The sequence below is a fragment of the Rissa tridactyla genome, chromosome 1, assembly GCF_028500815.1.
Source record: "Rissa tridactyla isolate bRisTri1 chromosome 1, bRisTri1.patW.cur.20221130, whole genome shotgun sequence".
Taxonomy (NCBI): Eukaryota; Metazoa; Chordata; class Aves; order Charadriiformes; family Laridae; genus Rissa; species Rissa tridactyla.
This window is the reverse complement of record NC_071466.1, coordinates 205,950,052-205,977,656: the sequence shown is the minus strand read 5'-3', so window position 1 is coordinate 205,977,656 and position 27,605 is coordinate 205,950,052. Positions and strand designations below refer to the sequence as shown.

Sequence of the window (27,605 nt, the reverse complement as noted above, 5' to 3'; positions counted from 1 at the left end):
ATTAGCAGTAACGCCAGGTCTCTTTTGCTAGTGATTCAGATGTAAGTCATCAGCAAGCACTGCATCCAGGTAGAAGACTAGGCTGGAGTTGAGAGAGGAGCAAGTAGACACAGGAGAGTAGTACCCTCATTTCCACTCCACTGAACGTATGTAAGCTGATGTGGCAAAGCAAACAATTCCTGTATATGGCAGTTCTACCTCAAACAAGTAAGCTTTTAGACAGAAAACTTCTGCTCCTGATGTTTTGCCCTTGTCACTCTTCCTCCCAAATGGCTGTGTTCATCTCCTGCTTGTCCTCCTACACGCTCAAGATCTTGTGTCTGTGGTGTCTCTTACTCAGTTAGCAATTTACTCCTTGCCTGGGAATTATGTGAAACAGGTCGTAGGTGAGTCATTCTCACACAGCCCGTGGAGAAGCGCTGCCAGCCTGCATGACAGGAGCTTGTGGAAACTAAAAGCCACCCAGAAAACACCTACTAAATTACACCAAATCAAATGCCATCACAGTGACAGATTATAGCGCTTCTCCCAGCTCATTTATCTTGTCTAAATTAGTAGGTCAAGGGAGACTTTTCTCCCTTCAAAGAAGGGAGGAAGACATCTATTAGCCTTCAGTGAGATGTGTACCTTTGAAAAACAATTTCTCCCACAGTAAGGATCATATCCATGGTGACAAAGTCAGAAACAAATATGAAACTACATCGTCCCTAAATCTCTCCAGCAGTTTCAACTGAATGTGATATCCGTCACTTCTGCTTGTGAGTTGTTTGGGCATTAGTAGCTCATGCTCTATTAAACAAATACTGTCTTCAGCCTCCCAGAGGTGAAGGGAGAAAAAAGTAAAATCGTTGCTCTGTCTCCAATTTACTATGTTTGCAAAATATTTTGAGATACTTTGGAATAACAGACAGTAAAAGTAGGTTACGTTCACAATTAACATATAGGTTTTATATAAAGCTTCAAAAATACAGGAAAAAAAAAATCCAGAATTATTAATAACTCGCTCCAAAAAGCAGCCATAACTTCAGAATAAACATAAAGAGAAATCATTAGTTTGGTTGCTCTACAGAATAAAATTTTGCATTTTTCTCATGTTTATATTTGTTATGGAAAAGCAATCATTTCAATGCTGTTTGAACAAGTGCAAATGAACCCTTATGGCTTGAGCACAGCTCTTTAAAAGGTTTGTCTTTTGAGCAACAAATTACTTACATTACTGCACTTTGCTCTACTCTAGTAATTTTGATGTTTTCCCATGATGTTGAAACATTAGAGGAAAGTCGGTTACAATACCCTCACATCAGTATTCTCCTCGCTAGCCAGTGACATATTGCAACAATGCCTTGTTGACATTAGCGTCTACCAAGGCTGAGGATGACTTTCTACATAATTTCATTTCATTTGAAAGAAAAAACAGGTTAGGTTGGGTTTTGGCTGTCTCAGATGATGGTACTTAAACCTTACAGAAAGTCATTTTGTCAAGTACTATATTGCCACAGAATATGAATGATAGTTTTATTTCATGGCGGATTTTTCACCCAGCCACAGCCTGTACAGGTGCCTCCCCAGCAAGAAGGCACAGTATTTTAGACAAACTGCAGCCACTGGCCCATCTGGGGTTTTCCCCCAGCCAAACTTCCCTTTAACCTGTGGCTACAAGTCTTCTTGCTTAGTTGGCCAAGTTGTCTTTTTCTTAGGGTTTTCTGGGGGAGGGGCAGAAATCCAGTAATGTGTATAATATTGCATGTCCTAATTTATAGATATCTATATTTATATATCATTACATGTAACAAATACGTTGATTCACTTCTGTTGAAGTAGGTTCTAACCCACTAGGATTTCTCACTGCAACATTTGGTGGTTTTTCCCTCCCCTCCAAAAACAGAAGATAGGAAAAAAAAAAAAGAAAATTGTGTAGGGGGACAGTCTATTAATAAATCAGTTCTCTCGTGTCTAGGGAATAAAATACCAGGTCACTTAGCCCCACATCTCCTCCCCTGAATGTCCCACAGATAACCGGTACAATATTGCCTTTGTGCCTCAGGGGAGCCATGAGAGGTGTTTGCCACGCTGGTTTTGAATGGTGGCCACCAGGCTTTTCGTTCTGGACAAGAAACAGGTGATCTGAGCATAGTGACACCTTTTGCACAGAGGCGCTCTTGTTACCCGAAAGCATCTTGCTTCTCCAGGCCATTTTACTGGTGTGCAGCTGGTACTTCCCAAAGTAACAAGCCCTTTCTGTAACTTCAGATGCACTCAGAGCCTTGCATGAGACCTGGTAATGACCCACTGCTCTTCGCTGCCACTCAGTAAAGGACACCAGCTTGTAGACAACTGGGAATGAAGGCTGTAGTTGAGTCAAATATGTTGATAAGGCCAATGCTCGGTGCCACCTCAACCCTGGGGAGGTGTGACAATGCCATAAAAAGTACAAATAATTTTCTATGCCCAAGGTGGCTTGTTTAGTGCTAGCTCAGGTACCTCGCTGGTGCACACAGGCAGCTTCATGCCGCTCGGCAGAGTCCAGGCGTAGTTTTAGACAACCAGACAATGTGACATGGACCCCATGCATGGTCCCGGGTTCAAGTGTTAACCAAAATAGGATCCCCTGGATTCCAGATGTGGAAGAAGCCGGGGTGGGGTCTGCGCCTCCCTCGTCAGGCACAGCCTGTGGTCCTGCACCGGCGGGGCAGCGCTGAAGAGCAGAGGTAAAGAAGTAGCCCATCAAAGCAGATGCTTTTTGTAGGCAAGCTCCTAAGAGCTGATCACTCTGCATGCATGAGCCTTCCCTTTATTTTTTCTTGCTCAAGTGCCAAGCAGGGAGCAGATGGTACATTACTCAGTCTTAACTGGAGGGTAAGAAAGTGTGATTTTTTTAAAAAAAAAATCAGTTGAGACCCTCAGCCCATTTAGATTCCCAGCTCAAAGTTTATTTGTCTTACACAGAACTTGTACTTTCTCCCCTCTCAAATGCTAATCCTCTCCACACATATGCTCATTATGCAAAAGCATATGACAAACACCATCTGGGAAAATAAATAGCTCCTCAGCTAACCGCACTGCTCCTTCCCTTTACGTCACCCACCTCACTATTGTCTCTCCTATTTTTATCTGCAAGACAGCAATCACTCAATCAAGCTATTAACTTAAAAGTGCCGTCTCAGTCAAGCAAGCTGCAGATCCCAGGCCGGGCAGTAAAACCCATTCCATTTTTCGAGATGATGTGCATCTTCATGATAATTTGAAGGCAGCCATAGCACTGAGAAAAATAGATGTATCTTTTAAAGGACAGTTGAGATCACTGAGAGATACTAGTCCTGACCTGCAGAAGTCCATGCTTGTTTTTCAGCTAGAAGGTTACATTTTCTCCCCCCATGAAATATGCGGCTCTTGCAATGAGTTCCACCTCGTTTCCATGGATCCCCGAGATAGTCCTTCATCTCTGACAGATTATTGCTCATACCGTTCAGAGCCAGGCAATGGTGCTAAATAGGGAATGACATTATCCAAGTTCAGTGATTTCTCTAACCTCCGTGTAGACGGGTAAGAATAGGAGTCGTGCTGTCATTAGTCATGACGGACTCGTTGTCTGCCAGAACGTTAATCAAAAGAAATGAGGGTTGCGTATGCAAGAGAAAGGCATCTCAGAATATTCTCCTTTGTACCAACGGATTAGGAAAATCATCATGATTCAGCAAAGGAGATGTCTATTTAGTGAAATTAAACAGGATCTGCACAATCCAACCATATTGTGTTGAGGCTAAGTAACCAGGAGAAATTCAAAATGCGCAGCCGAGAGACTCAGCGGCTGACGCTGTGATATAAAGGCAGAGCTTTGTAAGTACCCTGTAAGAATTGTGGGGCCATAAACACCGTTATATTATATCTGTTTAGAAAAAATATGAGACAGAATTCAATGATGACCTTATCTGAGCTACAAATTCTTGTCAATTATTATATGCTTGTAGGGACATGTTTAATAGATGGCAGAAAGTCCTTCTCATTTGTCCTCAGAGACAGCGCTGATATTGCCCAGCTAAGAAATCCATTATACGGCTACAAAAGAGGCAATTTGATTTCATGAGCACGTGCCTTTATTATTTTAAGAATAATTTAACGTAGGCAGAGGAAAGCAGAAAAAAGACTGAGGTTTTCATCCTTTGCCGTTACCAGCCCTGCGGTTCTCGCTTCTCCTGGACTTTTGTTTTGGGAGGGAGGGAGGTGATTTTTGTTTTACTCCCCATTGACTCCCCTGGGAGTTTCACCTCATGCAAGACAGAAGAGTCTAAGTCTGGTATGAGGTTTGGGTGTTGGGGTTGCTCAGAATACCTGTGCCTATGTAATGCACGCTCTGCGCGGCCGAATACGCCCTTAACTCCCTTCTCTTTGTTGTTGCAACAGACGAACCAAACTCCTGGAGTGCTCCCTCTGCCACCTCCCCAGGTCTGCCGGAAGTAGCTCTTTCCCTTGACGACATAATCTCACCATTATCTTCATCACACATAGCCCCACCCTCTGACCCTTCTCACCAGATAAGCCCAGAGGCAACATGGGATATCAAGAGGGAACACGACGTAAGGAAACCAAAGGAGCTTTCGGTGAACGGTCACAAAAAGAAAAGGTTAGGAGAACAAAGAGAAAGGTCAGCAAGTCCTAAAAAGGTAGACAGGTCAAAGCATGAAGAGGTTTCTTGGAAAGGATATTCAGAAGGCAAAAATAAGACCACTGACGGTGGCAGGCCCACCTCAGAAAGCAAAATGGTGGGACACAGCATTATGATCGAGGCTGGCGCAAGAGAGCACGTGTGTGCTGGAACCAGTGATGAACAGTTTGGGAGGCTGAGGAAGCCGGAAAGCAAGAGAGGAGGATCTCTTAGCAAAAAAGAAGATCACAAACCCACAAATACCAGTGAGAAGAAGTCAGCTGCAGCACCCGACCATGTCAGGCTTGATACAGGTGCTACCAAGACATACAGTAGCAACCGCTGCAGCTCGCCTGGAAGCGATATGGACCACAGCCAGAGGGACCCTGACGGGAAACCCAGCGAGTTCCCCAGGAAGGGACATCTCCACTCCATTAGCACTCGCAGCACCAACCCCACAGTTCGGAAGGCAACGGTCTCCCCAGGGCCGTGGAAGATCCCTGGCTCAGATAAGCTACCTAGCGTCCTGAAGTCTGGTACTTCTGCCATGAGCAGATAAAGCAAGGGACTGTTGCCCTCTAACTGTCTCAAACTGACGCAGAACATTCTTCTTAGTTTTTGTCTCACATTGGTTTGTTTTAATTTATTTTAACTATCACACATATACACAAAGCATTGAGGAATGAAAACATTAGTGTGTAATTCCATGACAATGTGCACAGTACCTAATAAGTTCAAAAGCATATAGTCAACACGGAGAATTAAAATCGACCCTAAAGTCCCAGTTCCATTTTAGGGACTTTGGCAGCTATGGAAGAAACCAAAACAATATGAAGGACAGTACATCAGAGAAGGATAGTGCAGTGTAGCTTTAGCATTTTTTTCCCACTGCATGAAGGACTTGGATTTCATTCAAACTTTATATCAAGAAACTGGAACAAGTAAGAGCAATCACAAACTGGAACATCGCCTTAAATAAAACTGCACGGAGCAAGCTGAAACCGAGAGAGGATCTTTTCATGGAGCTAAAATGTTGTAAATAAATTGTTCTCGACATATCTAGACAGGGGTTAAAGGGTTTCTTTGAAGCATCATTTGGAACTGTACACCCATGACACGTCTCCACTGTTATCGCTTTGGGATAGTCCACGTGATAGTCCTGTAGCATAATTCACTGGGCGCTACGGGAGGAGTGGGGAATCCAGTGGATTCGTTTCTGTGATACCATTTCTACTGCCATTTTTGTGAACAAACCATGTTTCTGTACATTGGAAAGGAGTTAGGGTGGAGTTGTATTTGCAAATTACTCTCAAAAGCGATTTACTACAGGTTCCCCAAGTCCTGCGAGGTAGCACGCAAACCAATTGGCCAGGCTCAAAACCCAGACGTCCGCAAGGCCCTTGCAATGGAAGGAAGAGTGCCACAGAGAAAAAGCTGCAGTTTCCTTAAGGAAAGGCCTTTCCCTCCTGCAGAAAACGAGAGCTTCACTTGTCAACAGTGCTATGTTTCGTACCCATCTACATTTAGTTAGGACACTCTCACCTTTCATCCCCTCAGTTTGGCAGAGCAGGTGCCTTTCAGGCACACGTTAACGATAATTAGGCTGGTTTCTGAAATACAGTTGTCGGTGTCCTCATTCAGTAAATTCGGTATATTTCGATTTTCAAAAGGGTTTTCATTTTGTCATTTCTTCCCTACCTCCATTTTATTTATTTTTTGATTTTTTTTTTTGGTCTTTTTTGGTTTTATCTTTCTTGCTTGTCTGTTTTGAATTTCAAGCCTTAAGTGCCAGGTAAACATTCCAGTCTGCCTTCACAGGAAATAACTCCGAGTTCAGTCAATCAGTCATTATCTTGTTTCAAAAAGATGCGTGTGTGTCTGTGTAAGTGTGCATCTGCTTATTTGTCTGTCAAAATTAAAACAAAATCCTGGGCAATAATACATTGGTAATTAAAAACAAAAACATAAAGCTAGGTACTGTCAAAAAGTCGTATTTAAAAATTATTGTTCTCTAGCAATCTTAGTTCCTCACATGCTCTGCTGAAAAATTAGATTGAAATTGGCTTCGTTCCAAGAAATTAGCACATTACTGTATGTTTCAAACATTGCACTGGACTGAGAAATTTATAGGCATGTTTCTTCCTGTCCAATTATTTGAAAAGCCTCAAGTCAAGGATTTTGCAGCTTTCAAACAATTTTTTTTTAGAAAGAAAAATCCATTTATAATTTCTAAAAAAGCACAAGTCCATGTAGCTGTTTATAAAACTCTTATTTAATGGGAAAAAAAAAAATCTTTATCCCCTGAACTAGACTCCAATATAATTTGCCATTAATTTATTGAATCTGATTTTGGACAATGCTTCTGTAGTGTAGATGCACGTCCCAGTATCTTATTTTTTATGTATAAAGAAAGCAAACAATGAAATCTGAAAAACAGTTGAGATTATGCTTGCATAAACTCTAATTTGCACAGTTCACAGCTACTCCTTGTGCAGTAATTGCTTTATGCGGCTGTAATCGATAACCTGTGAAGACAGCACATCATCTAAACCCCATTCCAAATAATATTTCTGTGTAGTGTTAGCTGTGAATTTACCCTGTACAGCTCTATCTCTATAAATATAATTCCATGTATTAATAGTCACAGAAAGGCTGTAAGTGAGCAACTATTTTTATGAAACGCACCACTATGGATAAATTAACTTTTACAGAAATCTTGTTTACTGTATGATATTCTAAACCACTGTCAAATAAAATATATATCCAAAAATCTTTTTTTTTTCAATTTCTGTGTTAATTTTGAGTAACAGGCTTCAGTGTTACACTGAGAAACATTTACATGCATATGAGTAGAATTAATTAACTACTGCATTATAGAAAAGGGAATGCTCCGTTTTGATTTCTTACTCCAAAGAGGGGTATAATTTATGAATATACATGTAGGTGACCAAACAAATTCTGTGTAGGCAACTTAAGGTGTACGAGGCTACACAGATGCAGAGAAACCTCTCCCTTAGTGGAGAAACTTGAACTTTTATTCTCCCTCCAGTCCCAGGAGACACAGGACAGACACCCAGCACTGAGAGACAACTTCTGAGCAAACACCATATACACCAAAGGAATCTGGCAGCTCCCACTAGCCCTAGAAAGCCGTGTGAAGGGGACACAGTTTGGTTTCCAGTTTTCTTTACAACGTCTCAGAAAGCATCATAAAAATAATGGTAACCAGGCAGCCTCTTCTGGGGTCTAATCCATCCCTTGTTGAACTGAACAGAAAAATACTCCTCACCTTCAGTTAGGCAAAATAAATCACCAGTTTACAGACTGTAGGCGCCATAAGATGTGCTGGCTGGAAAACTACCAATATTTTTCACCCAAATACGACTTGTTTTAAAATAAAAATTTCCTCTTTCTTTAAAATAAATTTGTCTTTAAAAATAATCATTTGCCTTCACACACCCTGAGTCAGTTTTGTCAGAGCCTCGTTTTTCAGAAGGTTGATGCTTAAAAAATTAGAATCAGCTGAACTAATGACATCGTTTTTCATTACAACAAACACATAACTAATTTGAAGCGTTATATGTACTCCGCAAATAGTACCAAATAGTTACTGCTCTTGAAATAGCCACCATTGTCATGGTCAGAAATCTGAGTGTGGGCCCGAGTCAGACCCGGAGGTACCACGGGGAGGTGTGCTGAAGCCGTGTAGCCTCACCAGTACGTTACTCTGCCCAGTCCAGCTTTTCCTGATAATAACATGTCCTTTCTCTTTTAAACGTAGTAGTACCGGGTTTGCATTGCATTGCCCGTCTTACAACCCGTTTTTATCTACCTTTTCGTACCTATGCAACAACACACAAAATTGGACATTTATTTTGATGCAGGTTCTGATGGGGTTAGGTAAAAACCTCACAGCAGACATTGGCGCAGCCCTTTTCTTAATCGGTGCCAAATGTTGGCTCTGGGGTTCTCTCCAGGTATTTCTCTGCTCAGTATCTTTAGGAAGTGCACACAAACTGCAGGGCCTGGAAGAGCGGATCTTCAAACAAGTTTAATAAAAAAGAGAAAATTCAACAACTCCCGCAAGGTCTTGCCAAAGATGCCATATTGTCTTCCAGAAAGCTGCTGGACTGACAACACTCTTAATCTAGGTACAACAGAGCACAGGCTGCACTGGTTTCTCTGCAATACCCTCCCCTAACCAGGAGGGACCTTTGTAGCCCATACATCTACCTACTCCGTGGCCCTGCTGATAAGACTGCCAACAATTTAGCACCACTGTGGATAGCTGTCTGCTAGGAATAGATGCAGAAGTTCAAGCACGGCCCCATTTCTTACCTTTCCGTCTCCCGTCTGAATGTGCAGCCAACCACCATTGCCAAGAATTTCTCAACTCCATCAAAGATCAGCTTCAGCCTGATTTGCGCTGCCTCTGCTGAATATGAACATCTCATACTTATCCTCCTCTACACACCAGGTGCCCTCAGCACCACCACATCTACCCTGAATCTCTCCTCTTCTTTCACAGCTCCCCACTGCTTTTGTTCTTAATCCTAACGCTGAGATCAAAGTCCTGCTGTCTTTCAGAGGATTAATTCTTCCATTCTCCATTTCCTGCTTCTGTCCCTCAGAACTTTGTCTTTCTCTTTTTTTCCTCTTTCCTTCTGGCCCTCTCTCACCAGCTGACATCATTTGCCGCTTAACCTCTACCTCACACTCTCAACCTCTACCTTACCTCAGCCTCTCAGCAGCTGCACATTAGACAGCTCTGCTGAGACGTGTCATGACCAGTTACTGACACTGGCCAAGTCATTAACGTACACCTGGATGTCATAAAAACATGTAGACATACCCAATACCTCGTATTGAAGCCCAACACAGATCATCGGTCTTGGGCTCCAGAGACCAGCAGCAGTTACTGATTAGATGTACTAACTTTAGATGCAACCAGTAGCTCCATTTGCAAGTACAAATGCTGGTTTTTCATCAATGCTAGTATAGCTACACATCTGTACTGATAGTGATCCAAGCATTCAGGCCAGGTTTTGTGGCTGCAACATGCCATGATCTCTACTGGCAGTCTGCAAATTCATTTTACAAAGGCAAGGACAAGGCAAAGCCGCAGGCACATTTCTGTCTTAGCTGCTATGGTCTTTCTGTACACCCCTGCTGCAGCAGAAACACCGGGCCAGAACTGCAGACACGTAAGTAGAAGAGCACATCTCCGCTAACGAGGATGTCGCCCTCCACATTTCTCATTGCTTGGAGGGAAGCTTTGGTGTGAAGGGGAAAAGTTTCTTGGTACACTGCCGTGGAGCTCAAAGTTAGGGAAGGCTTTGGACTTGCCCAGGGATGACTGATCTCATTAGGGATTTACTTCACAGTTCACTTCTGTGAGTCTCCAAAAGAGTCCTTTCCCTCTTTTGTCGCCTTGACACCTAGGATATTTTCCGTAATTGTTGCTAAAAAGGCTGCACAGGCAAGGCAGGCTGCCTACTCTCATGACTAATAGAGGACTTGGAGAGAATTTCCATAGCTGTGTCATGCAGGGCTCCAACCCCCGCGTCTATTAGACTCAAGGACTCCCAAGGTTGTTTCTCCATCTATCATGTCAGAGCCGAACATCACCTTTACCTTCACAGCTGTCATGGAAACAGCAAGCCATTTTAATTAGCCATTACTCCCAAAGAAAAATCCAGTGCACCATCTGAACAGAAACATCTGTGCTTTGGGAGGGGCCAGGACTCAGATGTCACCTGTGCCCCAAGCCCCTCGATGGCCGACCTGCAGGTCCCCTGCTCAGCACCCAGGACTGGCCTCTCCCTTGGAGCAACAACAGCCTCTTCCCGCTGCCCAAGGAAGTACCCACAGGCTCTGCGTAGACCATCACCCTCCCACAGCCACTGCAGGCATGCACAGTCTGCTCTTCCCGGTCCCCAAATATTTTTCTCGGTATTTCTAACAGTAATGACGTGATTGCACATTTATCTCCATAGCTGGTACCTAAGTTTAGAGCAATTTTTTAAAAATATATCGTCAAGACACAGTAACATAAGCAATATCTCTGAATTATAGCCAATCTAAAAATGATGTTCTGTCCTTTCCTGCCTTTAGTGCCTCTATGGCCATAAGTCACTCTGCCACTTCAATTAATCGATAAGGAGAGGTTTGCTTACAAGGTACAAATATATCTCTTTTAAACAGCTGGGGGAATGCCAGTGCGCAAATAGCCACACAGAGGCCTGGAGCACCACCTTCCACTCCCACTCAGGAACTTCCCAAATATCTATGTCTGAGATGGGGGCCTGACCCTCTCAGAAAACAAACAAACAAACAAACAAAACCAAACAAACAAAAAAAAAATCCACACACACATAAGGATGCAGAAAGCTATTGTTCTTCCATGAATGAACTGCTGTTAAGTGTTTTAAAGGTAGGAGATATTTAAAATGAAAAAAATAAGCAAGAAAGTGTGTGGTGAGAAAGAGAAGGACTGACAGGGCTTTCTGTGATGTGCCCATTTGCTGACCTGCTCTGTTTTCAACTTCTTCAAGCTTAAAAATGGAAAAAGATGACCTATCAAACATGACAAATACTGCAACAAAGCACTGCAAGTTTGGGGGACAGCAAGAAAGGATATTCAGTGACTACATATCTGGAAAGAAAAGATTTATTTAAGTAAAAGGCCTGGTTAAACACAAGGAGAGGGCTGGAGCCAGAGGAAAGGAGAGCTGGCTGTCCTCTGCCCTCCGGGGCAGCTCCAGGGTGCCGACGGGCTCTTCCTCACAGACTAATCCCTCAGCTTCTCCAGAGGTTGCAGCCGTGTCGAGTGGCCTCAGCAGCGTGCTGGCACGGCAGTGACAGCCCAGCAGCAGCAACTACTTCCCTGCAATGTAGGAAGGTCAAGAATCCAGCCCCTGTGATGCTTCTCTTTACCTCTGTGCCCAGGACTGCTGCGTACCACCAAGGGACAGCCTTGTTGCCCACCTAAAGAAGCTGTAGATGTAAATCAGCGGGAGAGGTAAGGGAAACATGAAAGCCAAATCCAGACCTGCGGTGAGAGTCCCGGTGCAGCTGCAAGTTGGAAGAAAGGATCTGAGCAACCACAGAACCCCAGCTACAGCAGGACACCCAACAGGACTGAGACCAGGGCACTTCTTATCCCTCCCCTCCCAGTAAATTGGGGGCACTGCTGTGACTGAAGCCACATGAATCTTTATGCTGCTTTTCTAACACTCTACAAAAAAAATGTAAGTTTTGCTTCCTGGATTGCCCTTTGCTCAAAAGTAGTGAAAAAGAACAGGCAACCCAACCAGGCTGGAACACCCTCCCCTGCCATCACCAGGCATCAGGGCTGCCCATGGCTCCAAAGTTTCTGTTCGTACATATGTATGAAATTAATGAATTTTGGTGTTTGTACTTTTCCAAAGTGATTAAAAACCATGACAAGAGATTTGACTAAAGTATTTAAAGAATTGAAGTCCATAAACCAGAAAATTGTTCACTCTGTGTCTAAGCCAGCAAGTACAAAGGGCTACATTTAGGTACCTCTTTAATTCAGGAAGAAAATCAGACCTTTTCCTGCATAGTCCACAAAGCTCACAATGTAAGAAACACCTATTCCAATTAGCACTTCACTCACTCCAGAAGTTTTTAAAAAACAAGCCCAGCAGGCAATACAGAGCACTGTAGTGTGTTAGTACAGAATATTTCAGAGTCCTTCTCAAACCTCCAAAATCACAAACAATACCAACTGATTACTCTTACAATACCAACTCTTTATACTCACCCCAGGAAAGATGAATGACTCCTGTCCCCCGTATCCCTGGTCCTGCACAGCTTTTCAGGGTGGTTGCTGGTAGAGACATGCCCCGAGTGCCACCGTGCCATGGCGGCTGCAGCGGGTCACAAAGCTTTTTGGAGGCACCTTCCCGTTCGAGTTGCACACCAGCACCGCAGCTTCCCACCTGCACCCAGGAGCACGGAGAGCCATCCTGCACGGCATCCAGCTGACAGGGGGTCACAAGCCTGGACTGTGGGGCTACAGGAACAGCTCTGCGTCCCCAGGCATCGGCACTAAGTCCTGTGTTGTCCTAAGTCCTATGTTGGCACCTCCCAACAACCTGCACCCTGCAGCACAAGCCCCCAAACTAGCCTTGTGCCGTGGAGAAAAAGCTTTTTCCCTAACTGCAACAGTTTATCCCTGTTTTGGAGCATACAGCGCCCTTAACCTGGCTGCTAATTCACCTGCCATGTCGATTTATAGCAAGGCGCTCTTCCTGAGAGAAGGCGGCTTCAGCAATGCTTCTGCCCCGGCTTCATGCCCCAAAATACAAGATAGGCTTCACATTTAATGACACTGAAAGAGCCCAGCCCCAGGCCCTGCTCTTAAAGCATCTCTGGAGGATCAGCAACCTCACTCCCTGTGGACAGACTCCTTGAGCCGCCTCTGCCCAGTTCCCCTCTCTCTTCTCTCATCCTGTTCTCTTTATATTGAATGTTTTTCATGCTGGCATACAAGTGCAAATGCAGCCTGAATTGATCCCCTCCATACCTTTGGTCCCCTGAGGTTAACAGGTAGGTCTCTACTTCATAGTTTTATACATCCATTATGTTCTTTGATTAGCAGCTCCTTCCCAGACTAAATGGCTTTGAAATAAATTCAGAAGGTTTGATAGCTAGCGTTTTTAAGATTGATTGTTAAAGTGTTTTGCAAATTGCATAGAAATTATTCATATTTCAGCCTCACTCACAAGCACTAGCATCCCTGATCTTCATTAGCTACAGCAGAATGCCAGCAAGCACCCCAGCAGTGGGGCTGGAGGTGGCAAGGCGCCAAGTGCGTTGGGCCTGGATGCCACCAGAGCCCTCCGCTCTCAGTCAGACCTCCCCACATAGGCGTCCATGCTCCGCTCCGCAGGACCCGTCAATCCCCACGGCTTATGCGGCTGCCAAAGTCCAAAGGGCGTAAATGATGGACCAATCTAGTGACAAATCCTCCTCATTTCCCCATTTATTTCAGGCACTTTCCTCACACCAGCAGAACCCAGCAAATAACACGCACAGCAGCATCGAGCTCTGCCGCCATCAGCCCAAGAGCAGGCTTGCCTGGGGCAAACAGCTCTGGAGAATCAGACACTAATTTTCACCATCCATGTCCGTATTGCCTCCTGGTGACCCAGCCAACATAGAAAAGTGGTTGGGGACCTCTGATCCAGGACTGGCCATGTAAACATTGTAGGCTCAGATGGAATAAATGGGCCCCAGGAGTCAAAGTGGGGTGGTACGGGCTGTCGCTGCACAAGAGTAGCAATTACTCTCACATCAAGCTACCAAGCACAGGAACCTCGGCCAGCATGGCCTGAGGGACAGCAAGGAACTATTACATCTTTTTTATAAAACATTGTGTTGAGGTAATAGATAAAAAAAAAGGAAAAAGGCAGTTGTAGCATGTAAAATATGAAGTTGACTGTGGATTTTAACAGCGTCTCTTGCTCCATTTCCTTGGAGTTAGAGACAGCCTTTGTATGCCAAAAAGCCATCCATGGCCAGCTTTTATAGGACACAGGAATGGTGGGAGCTGCTTGATGAGGAAGGGGGGGAAAAGTTAAATGCAGTGAGCTGCCGCTGACCTTGCTCTGTGCCCATGAACGCAGCGCAGGCGCCCATACGCACGTCCAGGGCAGAGAGAAGCAGGCACCTCTGTTGCTGGTGCTGCCTCTTCCTTGCCGCCTCACCGCTGGGAAAGCACAACTGGGACGTGTGATCTTCATCATCCCTCCAGCCCGCGGCAGGCTTGCTGCCGGGCTGCTTGGGACCGTGCCACTGGGTGTGCCATCCATGCTGGCACGGCCCTGCTAGAGCTCTTCTGCTCCATATACGGAAGTATTTATAGGCAAGAGAAAATAGGCCCTGTAACCCAGTGCTGATCTTCTGAGCGTTAGCAGTAAGCATTAGTAGCAAACATCGCTTTTTCTACTGAGGTCTTTCAGTAGAAAAGTGATTCACCAGCATAATAAAAAACATAATAGTTTAAGAGGAAACAATTTTGTCCGTTCAATCATAAATAATATATATAGTCATAGAATTCTTATAATTAGCTAATATTGCACCATTTTAAGAAATTATTGCAAATTACCTTGTAAGTATGTAACCTTAGGGAACTACCAGATATTTTACGACATCTAATGGAATCAAGGCATGAAAACACCGAATAAAACTGACACAGAAGAAACTACCAAGTCATAAGAACTCAAATCACAGCAACACAGTTACTTAGACTGACCTACAGCCTAAGTAACCCAATGGATACAATCCATAAACAGTAAAAGAAACCTACAACTACATAAATCTATAAAAATAGGATTAGAAAATCCAGTTATAAAAAACACTGAAACTTTGAGTCTTTGTGAGAGAAGAAATATCCTCCCAGAGGCTGGTGTCTGCCTGGTATCTGGTCAACCTAACACCAACTGGGGTCAGCTTCATGAAAATAAGACTTTTCATCTAAGAAGCTCTGTAATTTCTTCTCTGTGTATTCATTATGCAGTGACTTTTTAATTAGTTTTCCAGTTTGAAACAGACTTTTTTGAGTTTTCCTATTTCTTCCAGCATGACAGTTAACTATTTTGTAGTGGGTCACAGTCAAGAACTCAAAGGACACATAGCCTTAATCAATATCAGGAATTGGTAATCGATGGCTGTCTGTGCTGTATAGCAAGGAGCTCTGAAAGCATGAACGTAGGATGGCAGCAGAGGAACTCCCCAGAGGATGCATTACAGAAACAGGATGACGCTGGGGTCACAAACACAAAGCACAAATTACCAATTAGTGGGCCCAAAAGGAATGCGACCTCGAAAGCTGGGAGGAACCTGGTTTTAGTGCACAGCAAAAAAATGTAACATGAAATATCCTGCATAGGGTGACAGCACAAACAAGCAAGAGGGTACAAAAGACAGTTACAGACCCTACAAGAACAAGATCAAAGGAAGAAGAGGGAAAAGAATCGCTCCAGCACCATCTCCCTTGGTTAAAGACTCTACACATGATCAACATTGCTGCATATCTGCATGGGGTCAAAGAGCTCTGCCGTTGGATTTCCCATTTGCCACGTTCTGCCACTGCAGCTCAGCAGTTGTCTCTATAAGGTTATCTTTTACTATATCACTGGGTGACGGAAATCAGGATTTTAAGAGCAGTGTGTGTGTGTGCGTTCATGTGCTTTCTGCTCCAGCTTTCCTCCATGACAAGGTGGTGCTGGGGTGCTCAGATGCACAACTAGTCATTATGGAGTCAAGGCAAGTCCTCACTCCCTGTAAACATTTATATAATATAGACCACGTGAGACTAAGAATATTCAGTAGCCCAACGGTTAGGAAGAGTGTCCCAAGTGTCCCAAGTTAGTGTCCCAAGTTCAGTCCCTGCTCCAGAGACTAATGGGATATGAATGCAGAGCAGGATTCATCTTACCCAAGTTTAGACATCTACTTTACTGTTACTCATTTTAGGCTTTTTACAAAGGAGGCAGTGCCTTTTTACATAGGCACTTTTAGAAAGAGATTTGCCTGACACCTTTAAGACGAAATTAATTGTCCTGCTGACGCGTCTAAATCTTTCCATTGACTGGAAGGAGCGTGCAGGGTCACTACCTCCGAGTCATGGTTGATGTCTCCATTTCTGAAGTCAGGATAGATAAATCCCTGCTAAAATGTTCCCAGATGCTTTCAATTTCAGACATGTCCTGAGCGTATCTGTAGGATCAGGCTGCATGAAGGAGATAAGCAGGGAAACCCTGAGGGTTCCACCGGAGCTCTTAGCTATATTATCTGCGTGCTACATCTCCGCTCAGGCGCCCACTGCCGATGCAGGGACTCAGCCCCGCGGGCAGGTAGGAGGTAGCTGAGCTGCAGCTCTGCCGATCTGGGGCAACCAAGAGGATTGCCACCGGCTCTAACTAGGCAGGAAGGTGACCAGGCTCTTCAGAGAATCAGGACCTTCCCACCCAGGGGCTCCTGCTGAAACAAAAACTCTCCCAGCATCTGTTATTGCCCTCCCTGCGCGGCCGCTGCCCCAGAACGCACGTGCGATGCTCAGAAAGTAACACAAAAGTGAATAACTGTGGATGTCACAGGTTTATAAGAATGAATATTTCGCAGTGCATCTAACTAGCAGGTCATTACTAATGTGTTTGCAATGGTGTCATGTTGGTAACTTGAAGTCTCTCTTTCTGAAGTTCACATTTGCATCGCAGACCCTGTGTCCTCTCCCCAGCGAGATGATGCTGCTTTTCACCGTGATGTGCATTCGAGCATCTACAGACAGCAGCTCGGGGTTGGTGTACAGCTGTTAAAGAAAAACGCGTGTTTCTAAACAGACCGCACGCACAGTTTCCCTCAGAGTGCGATTCCTGCACGGGTCATCACGGGTCCTTTCTTCTGGGTGCTTCTGCCTAGAACCCATCAACATGTCTGTCCCTGACACATAGTCCACCATCCCAGCTCTAGCTACCCCAGACTTGTTTATCTCTCCTTTTTGCAGACCGGATTTGATTTGTTTGGTCTGCTTTTTTTCTCCATAAATTGTCCTTATGATTTTTTTTCTGTTTTAAAAGAATACCAGATATGTTAAATATCTAAGCCCAGGTCTCTCAAAGAAATAGGTCCTTACGGAATATGGAGGAAATCAATACCTGGGCACTCCCTTCTTCCTTTGGGGACACACAAGCAGAAATGTTTTCTGCCTCCTTGCACATGCGGCATGTATGATGAGGAACAGAAAATGAAGCAGAACTCTCCTGCCCAAACGGGGCACAGCAAGGGGGACCTGTACGTGCCCGCACACACACACACACTCGCACAAACACATCCCGAGCGTCGCGCAAGCAGCCCTGCTCAGCCAGAGCTTTGCCAGTAAAGCCTGTGTAGGAATATCAAGGTCTGAAGCTCTCTCGGTTCTGGGATCATTTTGGCTTTCTATCATACAACCTGAATTTTGCATTTGGCATTATTCTTCTTAGGTTAACCATGTACTTGTATTTATGTATATCAAATTATTATTCTGATCTCAAGGAAATAAAAGATGTCCCATTTGAAGACCACGAAGTGAGAGTGCTTAGCGAGCACCATCTGCTCCATGCCTGAATCCCAAGGTACCCTTTAACTTCCTTGGTTTGCTGAAGGACAGTTAGGGGATGGTTACCAGAACAAGTGATTAAAACCGTTATCCCCCCTGCGCCATTCAGTGGCACTGGTAGAAGAGTAGGATATTACAGTCGTGACATGCTGAGCACTGTAGTTGGACTATGTTTGTCTATTCCAGAATTAACCCATCCAGGATTTTTCATATCGTAAGAAAAAGGAGATTGCAGCACTACCAAGTATAGTTACCATATATTTGCACCATTCACAGCCCAGTTTGACGCTCCGTTGCTACTGAGTAGGTGACATAAAGGGTACTGTACTAGTTGGGACACACCAGAGGTAGTTTTTTATTTCTTAGCTAGGTGATACCTTAATCAGTTATGTTTGTAGCCTAGGCATTTTGAGAATAGGAGTTCAAAAGGACTTTTTTTCCTAATCCCTTTTACCAACTACAGAATTTTTATTTCCTTCTAATATTTCCTCCAAGGAAGAAGAAACCCTTGGAATTAGAGTAACGTTAGTTGTCTATTACTGGATAGCACAAAGAGAGACAGAAATTTAGGACTAACAATATCCTGAAACGAGCATGACCTTAAATTACAGCAGGTTAATAAATCACTTCAAATGTAAATCTCTGTCTGCTCTCACCTTGAGTTCTGAATGCTTTTAATCAAGTAGCATAATAGAAATTTTGACGATCAAAGGCTGTAACTGCCAGTGGAGTGAGACTACAAGTTGGAGAGACAGCTGGGACTTAAAATTTGGGCTGTTCAACAAAAAATGCTTTGGAAATTCAGTCTCTCCAGAGCCTGTAAAACCTAACGAAGTGATGGAAATGTTTCAATATTTAACAAAAGACAATGTAAAGCTTGTAAAGCCCAGCATGGGTGGTGCAGGTGGGAACTCAGAGGCACCAAGGAGATAGGAATGGAAGAGACTCTGGGACGAGTCACAAGATCAAGCTTCACGAGCACAACTGTGTGGGAGGAGTTATGGCAGCCCGTGTCCCAGCAGGGCTCTTCCATAATGCCATTCCCCTGGGATGAGAACGGGTTGGGTTCTTGGGTTGACACCACCAGAGTTCAGAGACCTGCATCCTGCAACGCAAGAACATACGGTGTATAATGAAGCCGAGACCCATAAACCTCAGAGAACCAACAATAAACGTGGGGCTTCTGTCCTGATAAGGAACCTGAGGGCAGCTGCAGCACCAGCATCCTAATGCCACCGTCCCAGAGCAGCTCTTTGTGGAAGCTGAGGCAAAGGTCCAACGTCGCTCACTCTGCAGCATTTTTTAACGTGAACACAAAAAAAAGACTTGTATGCATTCCATTTTTTTAAAAAGCTATTGCTATGCCAAAGATCTGCAAATGTAAACAAGCAGAGTTTATAAGCCTTCAACCTGCAAATCCGGGAGGAGACGGACAGAAGGGCCAATTCAAGACAGAGAAGAAAATTCAGAGTGGCATTACCTGCCTCACACGCCTCCCTCCCCGCCTGGAATTTGTACGGGGCTGCTAAATTTGAGGTGTTCGTGTTTTTCTGAGCACGTTCTCCTTTATGTGTTTACACCCTAGTGGGGTGCAAGGCAGCATGAGGCTCTCATGGTTTTCTCCCTGTTTATCGCTATTACTGCTTACGGTCACAAAAACACCCTCATCCTAGAGACATAATTGGTGGGTATGCCTGTCCCTCCACACTTAGGAAGCTTCTAAATGGGCAAAAAAAAAAAAAGTATCCTTACAAGAATAATAAGTTTTATAAAACTCTCAATCATATAAATCAGAGCAAACTCCCCATGAAATAAAAATGAAAGCTTGGCTCCACTGAAATCAAACATAAACCTCTGATTTCAGGGTGGACAGAATTTCATCTAACACCTGGAAGAGAAACCGGCTGTTATGCCCAGCTTATTACAGTGTGGGGAGAAGCCCCCCAACGGAGGGAGGGGCTTGAGCACTTCAAGCCTTTTATGAGGAACATAAAAGCCAGAGCCTTGGTGCTGAGCCCCCTGCTTGGGCACTCCCCAAAATGAGGAGTAACTCTCACTTATCATGGAAGATTTCAGCACGTTCTGGGACGCAGGTATCTAGATTTGCTCCATGCAAAGCGAAACACTGGCTGCAGGGGCACGGAGCCGGACACCTCCAGGCAGAGCCACCCTTGGTCACGCCTTTCCATGTCATCTCCAAAGCTGAGCTGGCCTGGGAATATGCATAACCACAGTCCCACGGCACTACGCCTCAGCTGAGAAGCGTGATGCACAGCAGCCTTCTCCGATTATCAGTGTAACGAATGCAGGCTGGATCATCTGCTCTCCAAATATCCCATTCACAGAGAATCAATAGCGGGCTTGCCAAGCTGCCTTTCCCTGCTGCTTCACCTCCCGGCATAGCTAACAGGAAAGATACTTCAGCCATGGTTTTTTTTTTATCTAGCATTTTCTATTTGATATATAAAACAGAGCATACTAAACGCATATACGTGTACGTGCGTATATTTGTATGCAGTCACACCTGTTTGAGCCTATTTCTTACAGCGGTCTGCACTGATAAATTATATCTATTGCTGGTCCTTTGGGTTCCTTCTGTTTTTCAGCAGAGGACCCGGGAATTCAGCTCAAGGGGAAGGACTGCTGCTCTTTAAACACTGCGCTCCCCTCCTCAAGAAATGCGGGTCTCAGGAGGAGGTAGAGCCTGGCTCGCAGGGGATGAGTAATTGCCTTGTGGAAGCGAGCTGCAGCGTGGCTCGGTGAAGCTGTGCCTTCAAAATGCAGTTTTCAGTCCCCATCTGCAGGCAGGATGGGGCAGAGCAGCTCAGCACCCCATCTGGGCTGGGGTAAAGCCATGGCACCCCAGTGCAGGATGAGGCGCAGCCCCACTGTGCAAACCACAGCAGGGATCTGCAGGTAAAATCTCATCTCCCATTCATCGCTTCATCACCTACCTGCCAACGCTCTGAGGGTCTGCTCTCCTTACCTGGCTCTAAACACATTCCGCTGTTCTGCCAGAGAGGCTGGGGGATAAGTGCAGGTTTGCAATATGCATACGCACCTCATTGTCCTCCTACCTGAAAGGAGGTTGTGGAGAGGTGGGTGTTGGCCTCTTCTCCCAGGTGAATAATGACAGGACCAGAGGAGATTGTCTGCAGTTGCGGCAGGGGAGGTTTAGATTAGATATTAGGAGGAATTACTTTACTGACAGAGTGGTCAGGCACTGGAACAGCCTGCCCAGGGAGGTGGTTGAGTCACCATCCCTAGAGGTGTTTAAGAAACGTCTAGATGTGGCACTTCAGGGCATGCTCTGAAGGGCAGAGATTGTAGGTTGTGTTTTTGGGGGCTTTTTGTTGTTTTTTTTGTGTATATGGTTGGACTCGATGATCTCAAAGGTCCTTTCCAACCATGAAGATTCTATGATTCTATGATTCTATTTTGGTAAAATGGCAGAAAGTGATAATTTTAAAATTAAGGAGGGAAAAGCTATTCATAGACCCATATCACACGGGGCACATGGGGCAGAGCAGGCACCCGGGGGGCAGCATGGAACACGTTGGGGCAGCCCCAAGGGTGCAGAGAAGAGCAGCGCAAAGCCCTGCAGAGATGGGGGACTCCATCGAAGGCTCAGGCCGGCGCGTTGCTCCAGTGACCCAAAGCACCCCCCAGACCACTGCAGCTTCCCAAGTCTCACGCCAGACTGGAATTCCATGACAGCTGAAAGAAGAAAGCGAACTACCTGCTCAGACAGCAACGTACGTATCGATTGCTTCAGCAAAACCGGATGGATTCCCAGATTTCCAGCCCAAGGAAAGAGCTACACACACGAAGAATCTGGGGAGCTGGGTGCACACAGTTGAGCTTTGAGCTCCATAGCAGCTGTATGGTGACTCACTACTCCCCCAAACACAAATAACCACTAAGCTCCTGCCTATACCAAAAATTTTGTCTGCTTAGTATATTGGTGCCCAAACCCTACGGCAGAAAAATCTTAAAGGCAAATTTTCCTTGCTCCCTGCTTTGGAAAGCAGTGATTGAGAGCAAGGTTTTTAGCTTCAGCCCAAGGCAAAAGGAAAGTACAACTCAATCAGTACTTTCAGGTGAGAGAATATTCCCTTCAGCGGAGGAAGCACGAGGAGAATCCGGAGGTTTTGATTAAAGTCCACCTTCCAGCCCTTCCTCGTGTTAGGAGGTTTCACCATTATCTAAGCACTCTCCTTCGCCTGCTGACGGACAGCTTGCTAATACATGCGATATTATTCAAACTTGTCAAAAGTCATTTAAAATCCCATCAACTGAAAAGGAGAATATTAACCCCTAATTCCAGCTAGTCAAGAACTGCACTTTCACTAGTTTCTAATGGAAATGACTCTGTAATAAGTTTTTCTTCATTTTTTGTTGTGACACAGTGCTTTAATTAATACATTTTTACAGCCAAAGTAATGAGTTTTCTCTATCATATCTGTCTGATAATACATCTTCTAAGAAAAATGAGATTAATCATTATTTTAAAACATTGGCTTCATGATTTTTTCCATTTCATTTATGATATCTGCATAGATAAATCAAAAAAACCCACCCCGTTTCCATCACCGTTGCAGAATGGGATTAATTTACTATAACGAAAATGGATGGGAGCATCAGAAGTGCTCGCTCCAAATATGCTCACAGTGACTAATACCATGAATATGAAAAGCTATCTTAACCGATTCTAAGTTGCAGATGGATCTTGGCAGAAAGGAAGCCAGAGGAAATGAATGTAATAGCTGCAAAATATGTAAAAATGACAGAGAGAAGGAAAGTCTAGACAATGTGAGATGATTGCCATGCTCTCCAGCTTGGAATGCAAAGCTTGTCTTCTGATTGTTCTGGGGTTTAATCTGCCGACCACACATCGCTCTTCGAACCCATATGGGCAAGTAATTTGCCATATGTTTTAGTACATGGCACGAGTACCCGGAGATGTACTACTGCTAACGCTGCAAACAGAAAAAAAGCAAGAAATGCCGCCCATGTCTCTCTGATACTCTAACAAGGGGGTGGAGCGTTCCGGGGTCTTTTTTAAAACAAATACCAGCCTTCTACATGGTATCTTCTCGCAGCCATGTGAGCTCTCCCTGACTACTGGAGCCCCAGGATGACGGAAGGAGATCTGGGGGTTTGGGTGGATGGCAAATTGAATATCAGTCAACAGTGTGCCCTGGCAGACAAAAGGGCCAACTGTGTCCTGGGGTGCATCCAGCACAGCATCGCTAGCCAGTCGAGGGAGGGGGTTATCCCACTCTACACTGCACTGGTGTGGCCCCATCTCGAGTTCTGTGCGCAGGTTTGGACGCCTGAATGGAAGGACATCAAACTATTAGTGTGTGTCCAGAGGAGGGTGACCAATGTGGTGAAAGGCCTTGAGGGCAAGACTTATGACGAGCAGCTGAGGACACTTGGTGTGTTCAGCTTGGAGAAGCGAAGGCTGAGGGGTGCCCTCCCGGCAGTCTACAGCTTCCTCACGAGGGGCAGCAGAGGGGAAGGTGCTGATCTCCTCTCTCTGGTGACCAGTGATAGGACACCGGGAAGTGGAATGAAGCTGCATCAGGGGAAGTTCAGATTGGACATTAGGAAAGGGTTCTTCACTGACAAGGTGGTCGGTCACTGGAACAACTGTATCCCAAAGGTTCTGGAAATGTCTTCTCAAATAATAATCGCGTGTGATAAGGAGCATTGCAGGGAATTAACAGTCCCGCAGTCTTGCTTGTTGATCTTTGTTGGTTTTTATCTCTTGGCTTATTTTGTATTCTGATACAATGAAAGTCTGCGTTTTCAGAATATAGGTCCGTGTACGAAAGGAAATCTTCCATGGTTGAAACAGGCAATTTGTACCGTTGCCCCTTGTCTTCTCCGTGTGGCTGCTTGTGAAGAAAGAGCCTCCATCCTTTCTGTAGCTGCCCTTTAAGTACTGGAATACTGTGATGAGGTCCTCCTGAGCCTTCACTTCTCCAGGGAGAAGAAACCTAAGTCCTTCAGTCTTTCCTCATAGCGCAGGTTCGGATAGTAGTTTGGTCATCTTCATGGCCCTCCTTTGGATCCTCTCCACTCTGTCCGCATCTAAGCTCAGTAGAAATGTTTTAATGTTCAATACCACAACCGCTATCCAAGCTATCTAATCATCTACATCATTTTCTTGTACTGCAATGACAGCTATTAGTTTTGTAGAGCTGGGCTGCTATCTCGAAGAGTAGAAGTCACAGCTGTTGTTAGAAGGAGCTGGTTCAAAAGGTCAGATCTGGAAAAAAGAGCATTGTGGTTCTCAGTGCATTCCCCACCTGCGAGCTCCAGGTGTTAAATCTGCATTATCAGTAGTAACTTCGACAAGGCATCAACCTTATCTTCAGTGAAACTAGATTTTTAAATTTATTTTTTTTATACAACCAGGTCTTGGTGGTTTTTTAATGTTATTTTCAAGCATGAATATTCTATTTTCCTTTTATTTCAAGAATAGTTACTGTCCTAGTTAAGAGAATTCAAAAGAAACAAAATATAAAAATAGTGGCAAGGCCTGCTACGCTAGTCCCAGTAGTGCTTCCTTTGGCTGTGGATTATTAAGCTAACACAAAGAACATTTTGAGGAATACCATTATGCTGCTGCATAGAGAAAAATGTTTCTGATTAGCAAGTACTCGATATGCTTGGAGAATTAGTTCTCCTTCAGAGAGTTCCAGCAACAAGTGAAACATCTGTTGCTTCCTCCAAGTTATAATAATTATTTCACAATTATTCTTTTGTGTACTTTGAATTTCTAATTTTTTTATTTTTATCTAGAAAGCCAGGATTTGTGGTGCAATTGAAATGCATAATGTGCCCATGTGTGCGGGAAAGCAGCATAGGAAATAACGGCGGTCCCTGACTGCGGCGTTATGTCACCTCAAGGCCAAAATTGCTGGCCGTCTACGTTATTTGCATTCACTGTATTAATTCCACTCTAAACACAACAGGAATTAATCCTGTTTCAAGAGCTTCAATGGCTCCTATTTATTCCAGGGTTGATGCCAGTGATCACTGTTGTGTGTCGCTACACAATACGCTTTCTGCAGCCAACAAGCCAGCTTCAAGTTTCTACCCCCTCACCGCAGTGAATTGCTTCTGCGGCTGTATCAGTACCAATGCTCATGGTATAAACACCACTGAAATAAATCATGGTAAAAGAAAACCCCATCTGGGCTGGAGTAGCAAACCGCATGGCAGCAAAACTGTGCAGCTGCTCTCAGGAGAGGAAGGAATTGCTTCAGCCGGCTTCATGAGCAGTGAAAACAAATTGTAGCCCAAACTAGCGAGAGCTGCAAACAGGCATACCCCCTCGTCAGCACAGAAGTCAAAAGATTTCTCTTCTGGGCAGAGAATGGATTGAGAACATCCCTGAGGAGAAGGGCTTGGGGGTGTTGGTTGAGGAGAAGCTCGACATGAGCCAGCAATGTGCGCTTGCAGCCCAGAAGGCCAATCGCATCCTGGGCTGTATCGAGTGGCCAGCAGGGCGAGGGAGGTGATTCTGCCCCTCTGGTGAGACCCCACCTGGAGTACTGCGTCCAGCTGTGGGGCCTCAGCACAAAAAGGACAGGGACCTGTTGGAACGGGTCCAGAGGAGGGCCATGAAGATGATCAGAAAGCTGGAGCACCTCTCCTGTGCAGACAGGTTGAGAGAGTTGGGGTTGTTCAGGCTGGAGAAGAGAAGGCTTCGGGGAGACCTTACAGCGTCCTTCCAGTATCTGAAGGGGGCCTACAAGAAAGTTGCAGAGGGACTTTTTACATGGGCATGTAGTGACAGGATGAGGGGTAATGGCTTCAGACTGGAAGAGGGTAGATTTAGATTAGATATCAGGAAGAATTTTTTCACTGTGAGGGTGGTGAGACACTGGCACAGGTTGCCCAGAGAAGTTGTGGATGTCCCTTCCCTCAAGTGTTCAAGACCAGGCTGGATGGGGCTTTGAGCAGCCTGGTCTAGTGGGAGGTGTCCCTGCCCAGGGCAGGGGGGTTGGAACTAGATGATCTTTAAGGTCCCTTCTAACCCAAACCATTCTGTGATTCTGTGATTCTATAAGAGCAAAAGTGGCGTTACCCCTACAACTCCCTGCAAATAACAGGAGTGGCATTTCCCCATGAGCAGGTCAAGTTTAGAGCTGATCTTATCCAGCCTTCAAGTTACTCATTTTCGTAATAAAGAAGCAGGTCTCTTCAGGTACCTGGGTGTTATTCCGGTGCCGTCTGTGACTGCACCGGTGCCGTGGCTCTGCCTGCCCCGTGCTGTCTGCAGGCTGCAGAGGTGGGCAGTTCAACAGCTGGACTGCCCGAGCTCCTGAGGTGGGGGGAGGCTTTCTGAGCACTGGTGCAGGATTATGGAAATTTGCACTTGGAAATCCTTTTTTCTAGGAGCAAACCCATTAAAAAAAAAAAATAAAAAAAGTCTTCTTTTCCAATGGCAGCTGAACTAATTACACAGCTGTGAACACTACTGAAGGCTTCACTGCAGAACAAAACAGCAAAGTAGGATTAATCTGCCCTAATTTAGGTGGCTAAAAGTTTCAAATCTGATTCTAAATTATCCACACAATTTTCCTTTTACACTCAAGAGAGAAATACCCCAGAGGATCACTAAAATTAGCGTCAAAGATCAACTGAACGAACCCCCCTCTGAAGGTCAACGCGTGTTCCCAGCAACTGCAAAGGCAGCCTTGGGTCAGTTCCTCAGGTGACTCTGAGACGCGTGAAGCTCAGGCCAATGAACCCTATGCAAAGTGTACGACCACGGCCATAGGTATGGCATGGGGCAGGCAGAGCTGCTGGAGAGTGACCTTCATCAGGGTCAGACCCTTATTTCTAGACTGGTTTAGTTGAGTTTGATCCCAATCAGCACTACTGTAGAGATGGTTTACTGAAATATTAGAGCGCTTCTTGATACGCCAATGTAAAACAATTATTTCACCTAAACTCACTGTTTTGGTGGCCATCTACCACTCAGGTTCCGTTTGTTTAACTGTTTTTTTTCAATTAGCCAAGTAATTCACCGCCCATCCGTTCACACAGGTGAGACAGAGCAAAAGCAGGTGGTTTCATTTAATTTACAACCACCCATCTAGAGACTCGGGCTTGGATCCACAATATCGTCAGGAGGCGGCCACCTAATCCCTGACAAATTCCATTACCACTGAGATTGTGCGCAAGGGACGGGAGCTGTTTGCAGCTAAGGGCTGGAATTGAAAAGAGGGTTGGGTGGTTGTTCAAGGATTCAAGCGTGCCTTCATGTTAAACATGAAGACTAAATTAATTAATGAAACGAGTAACAAACAGAAATAGAAATAATTTTGGAAGCTTGTCCCTAAACTGCACGTCCTTTCTTTTGCTTGAATTTATTAATCGAACCTAGGAAAAAAGAAGAAAACAAAAAGGACAAATCTTTCTGCAGCGTGACCTTATTTCTTTCTCCAGGTAATAAAAGCTTAGACAAACTTGGACTGGAAAAATTGAATCTGGCCAGCAATCAGTGCTGTTTACTTTATCACAGGTGCTCGTGTCCATACTGAAGGTTGTAGCTTCATCTCTCAAGGGCTAGAAAGGAAAAGAAAATCTCTCTTGATTTCTCTCTCCAGAGAATCCTGTTACTGATAGCAGAAGACACGGCATTGCGTACAGCCCAGAGAACTGACTTTTTATCAGGAAACCCAATTTGCAGCACTTTCAGATTTCTGAAATTTGGTTTCACCAGGGAAAGTTTGCAGTGTGACAGTAGCAAAAAAACAGGGAAGAGCAAAGAAAACCCCTTGGAAGATGCCGGCTGGATTAAGTGTC

The 27,605-nt window shown here is 44.8% G+C and overlaps 1 protein-coding gene across 8 annotated transcripts in view; it reads left to right on the top strand.

Annotated features, from left to right (window-relative positions):
• The window catches only part of MAGI2 (membrane associated guanylate kinase, WW and PDZ domain containing 2), a 757,062-nt gene extending 749,669 nt beyond the window's left edge, over positions 1–7,393 (top strand). For 7 of the 8 annotated variants that reach the window (XM_054216495.1, XM_054216512.1, XM_054216480.1 and 4 more), the window contains one exon: positions 4,402–7,393. In XM_054216495.1, the coding sequence (XP_054072470.1) occupies positions 4,402–5,201 (800 nt within the window). In that variant the 3' untranslated portion in view covers positions 5,202–7,393. The remainder of the gene's footprint in view (positions 1–4,401) is intronic. The other variant, XM_054216520.1, reaches the window with a different exon arrangement.
• Positions 7,394–27,605: the final 20,212 nt, after the last annotated feature.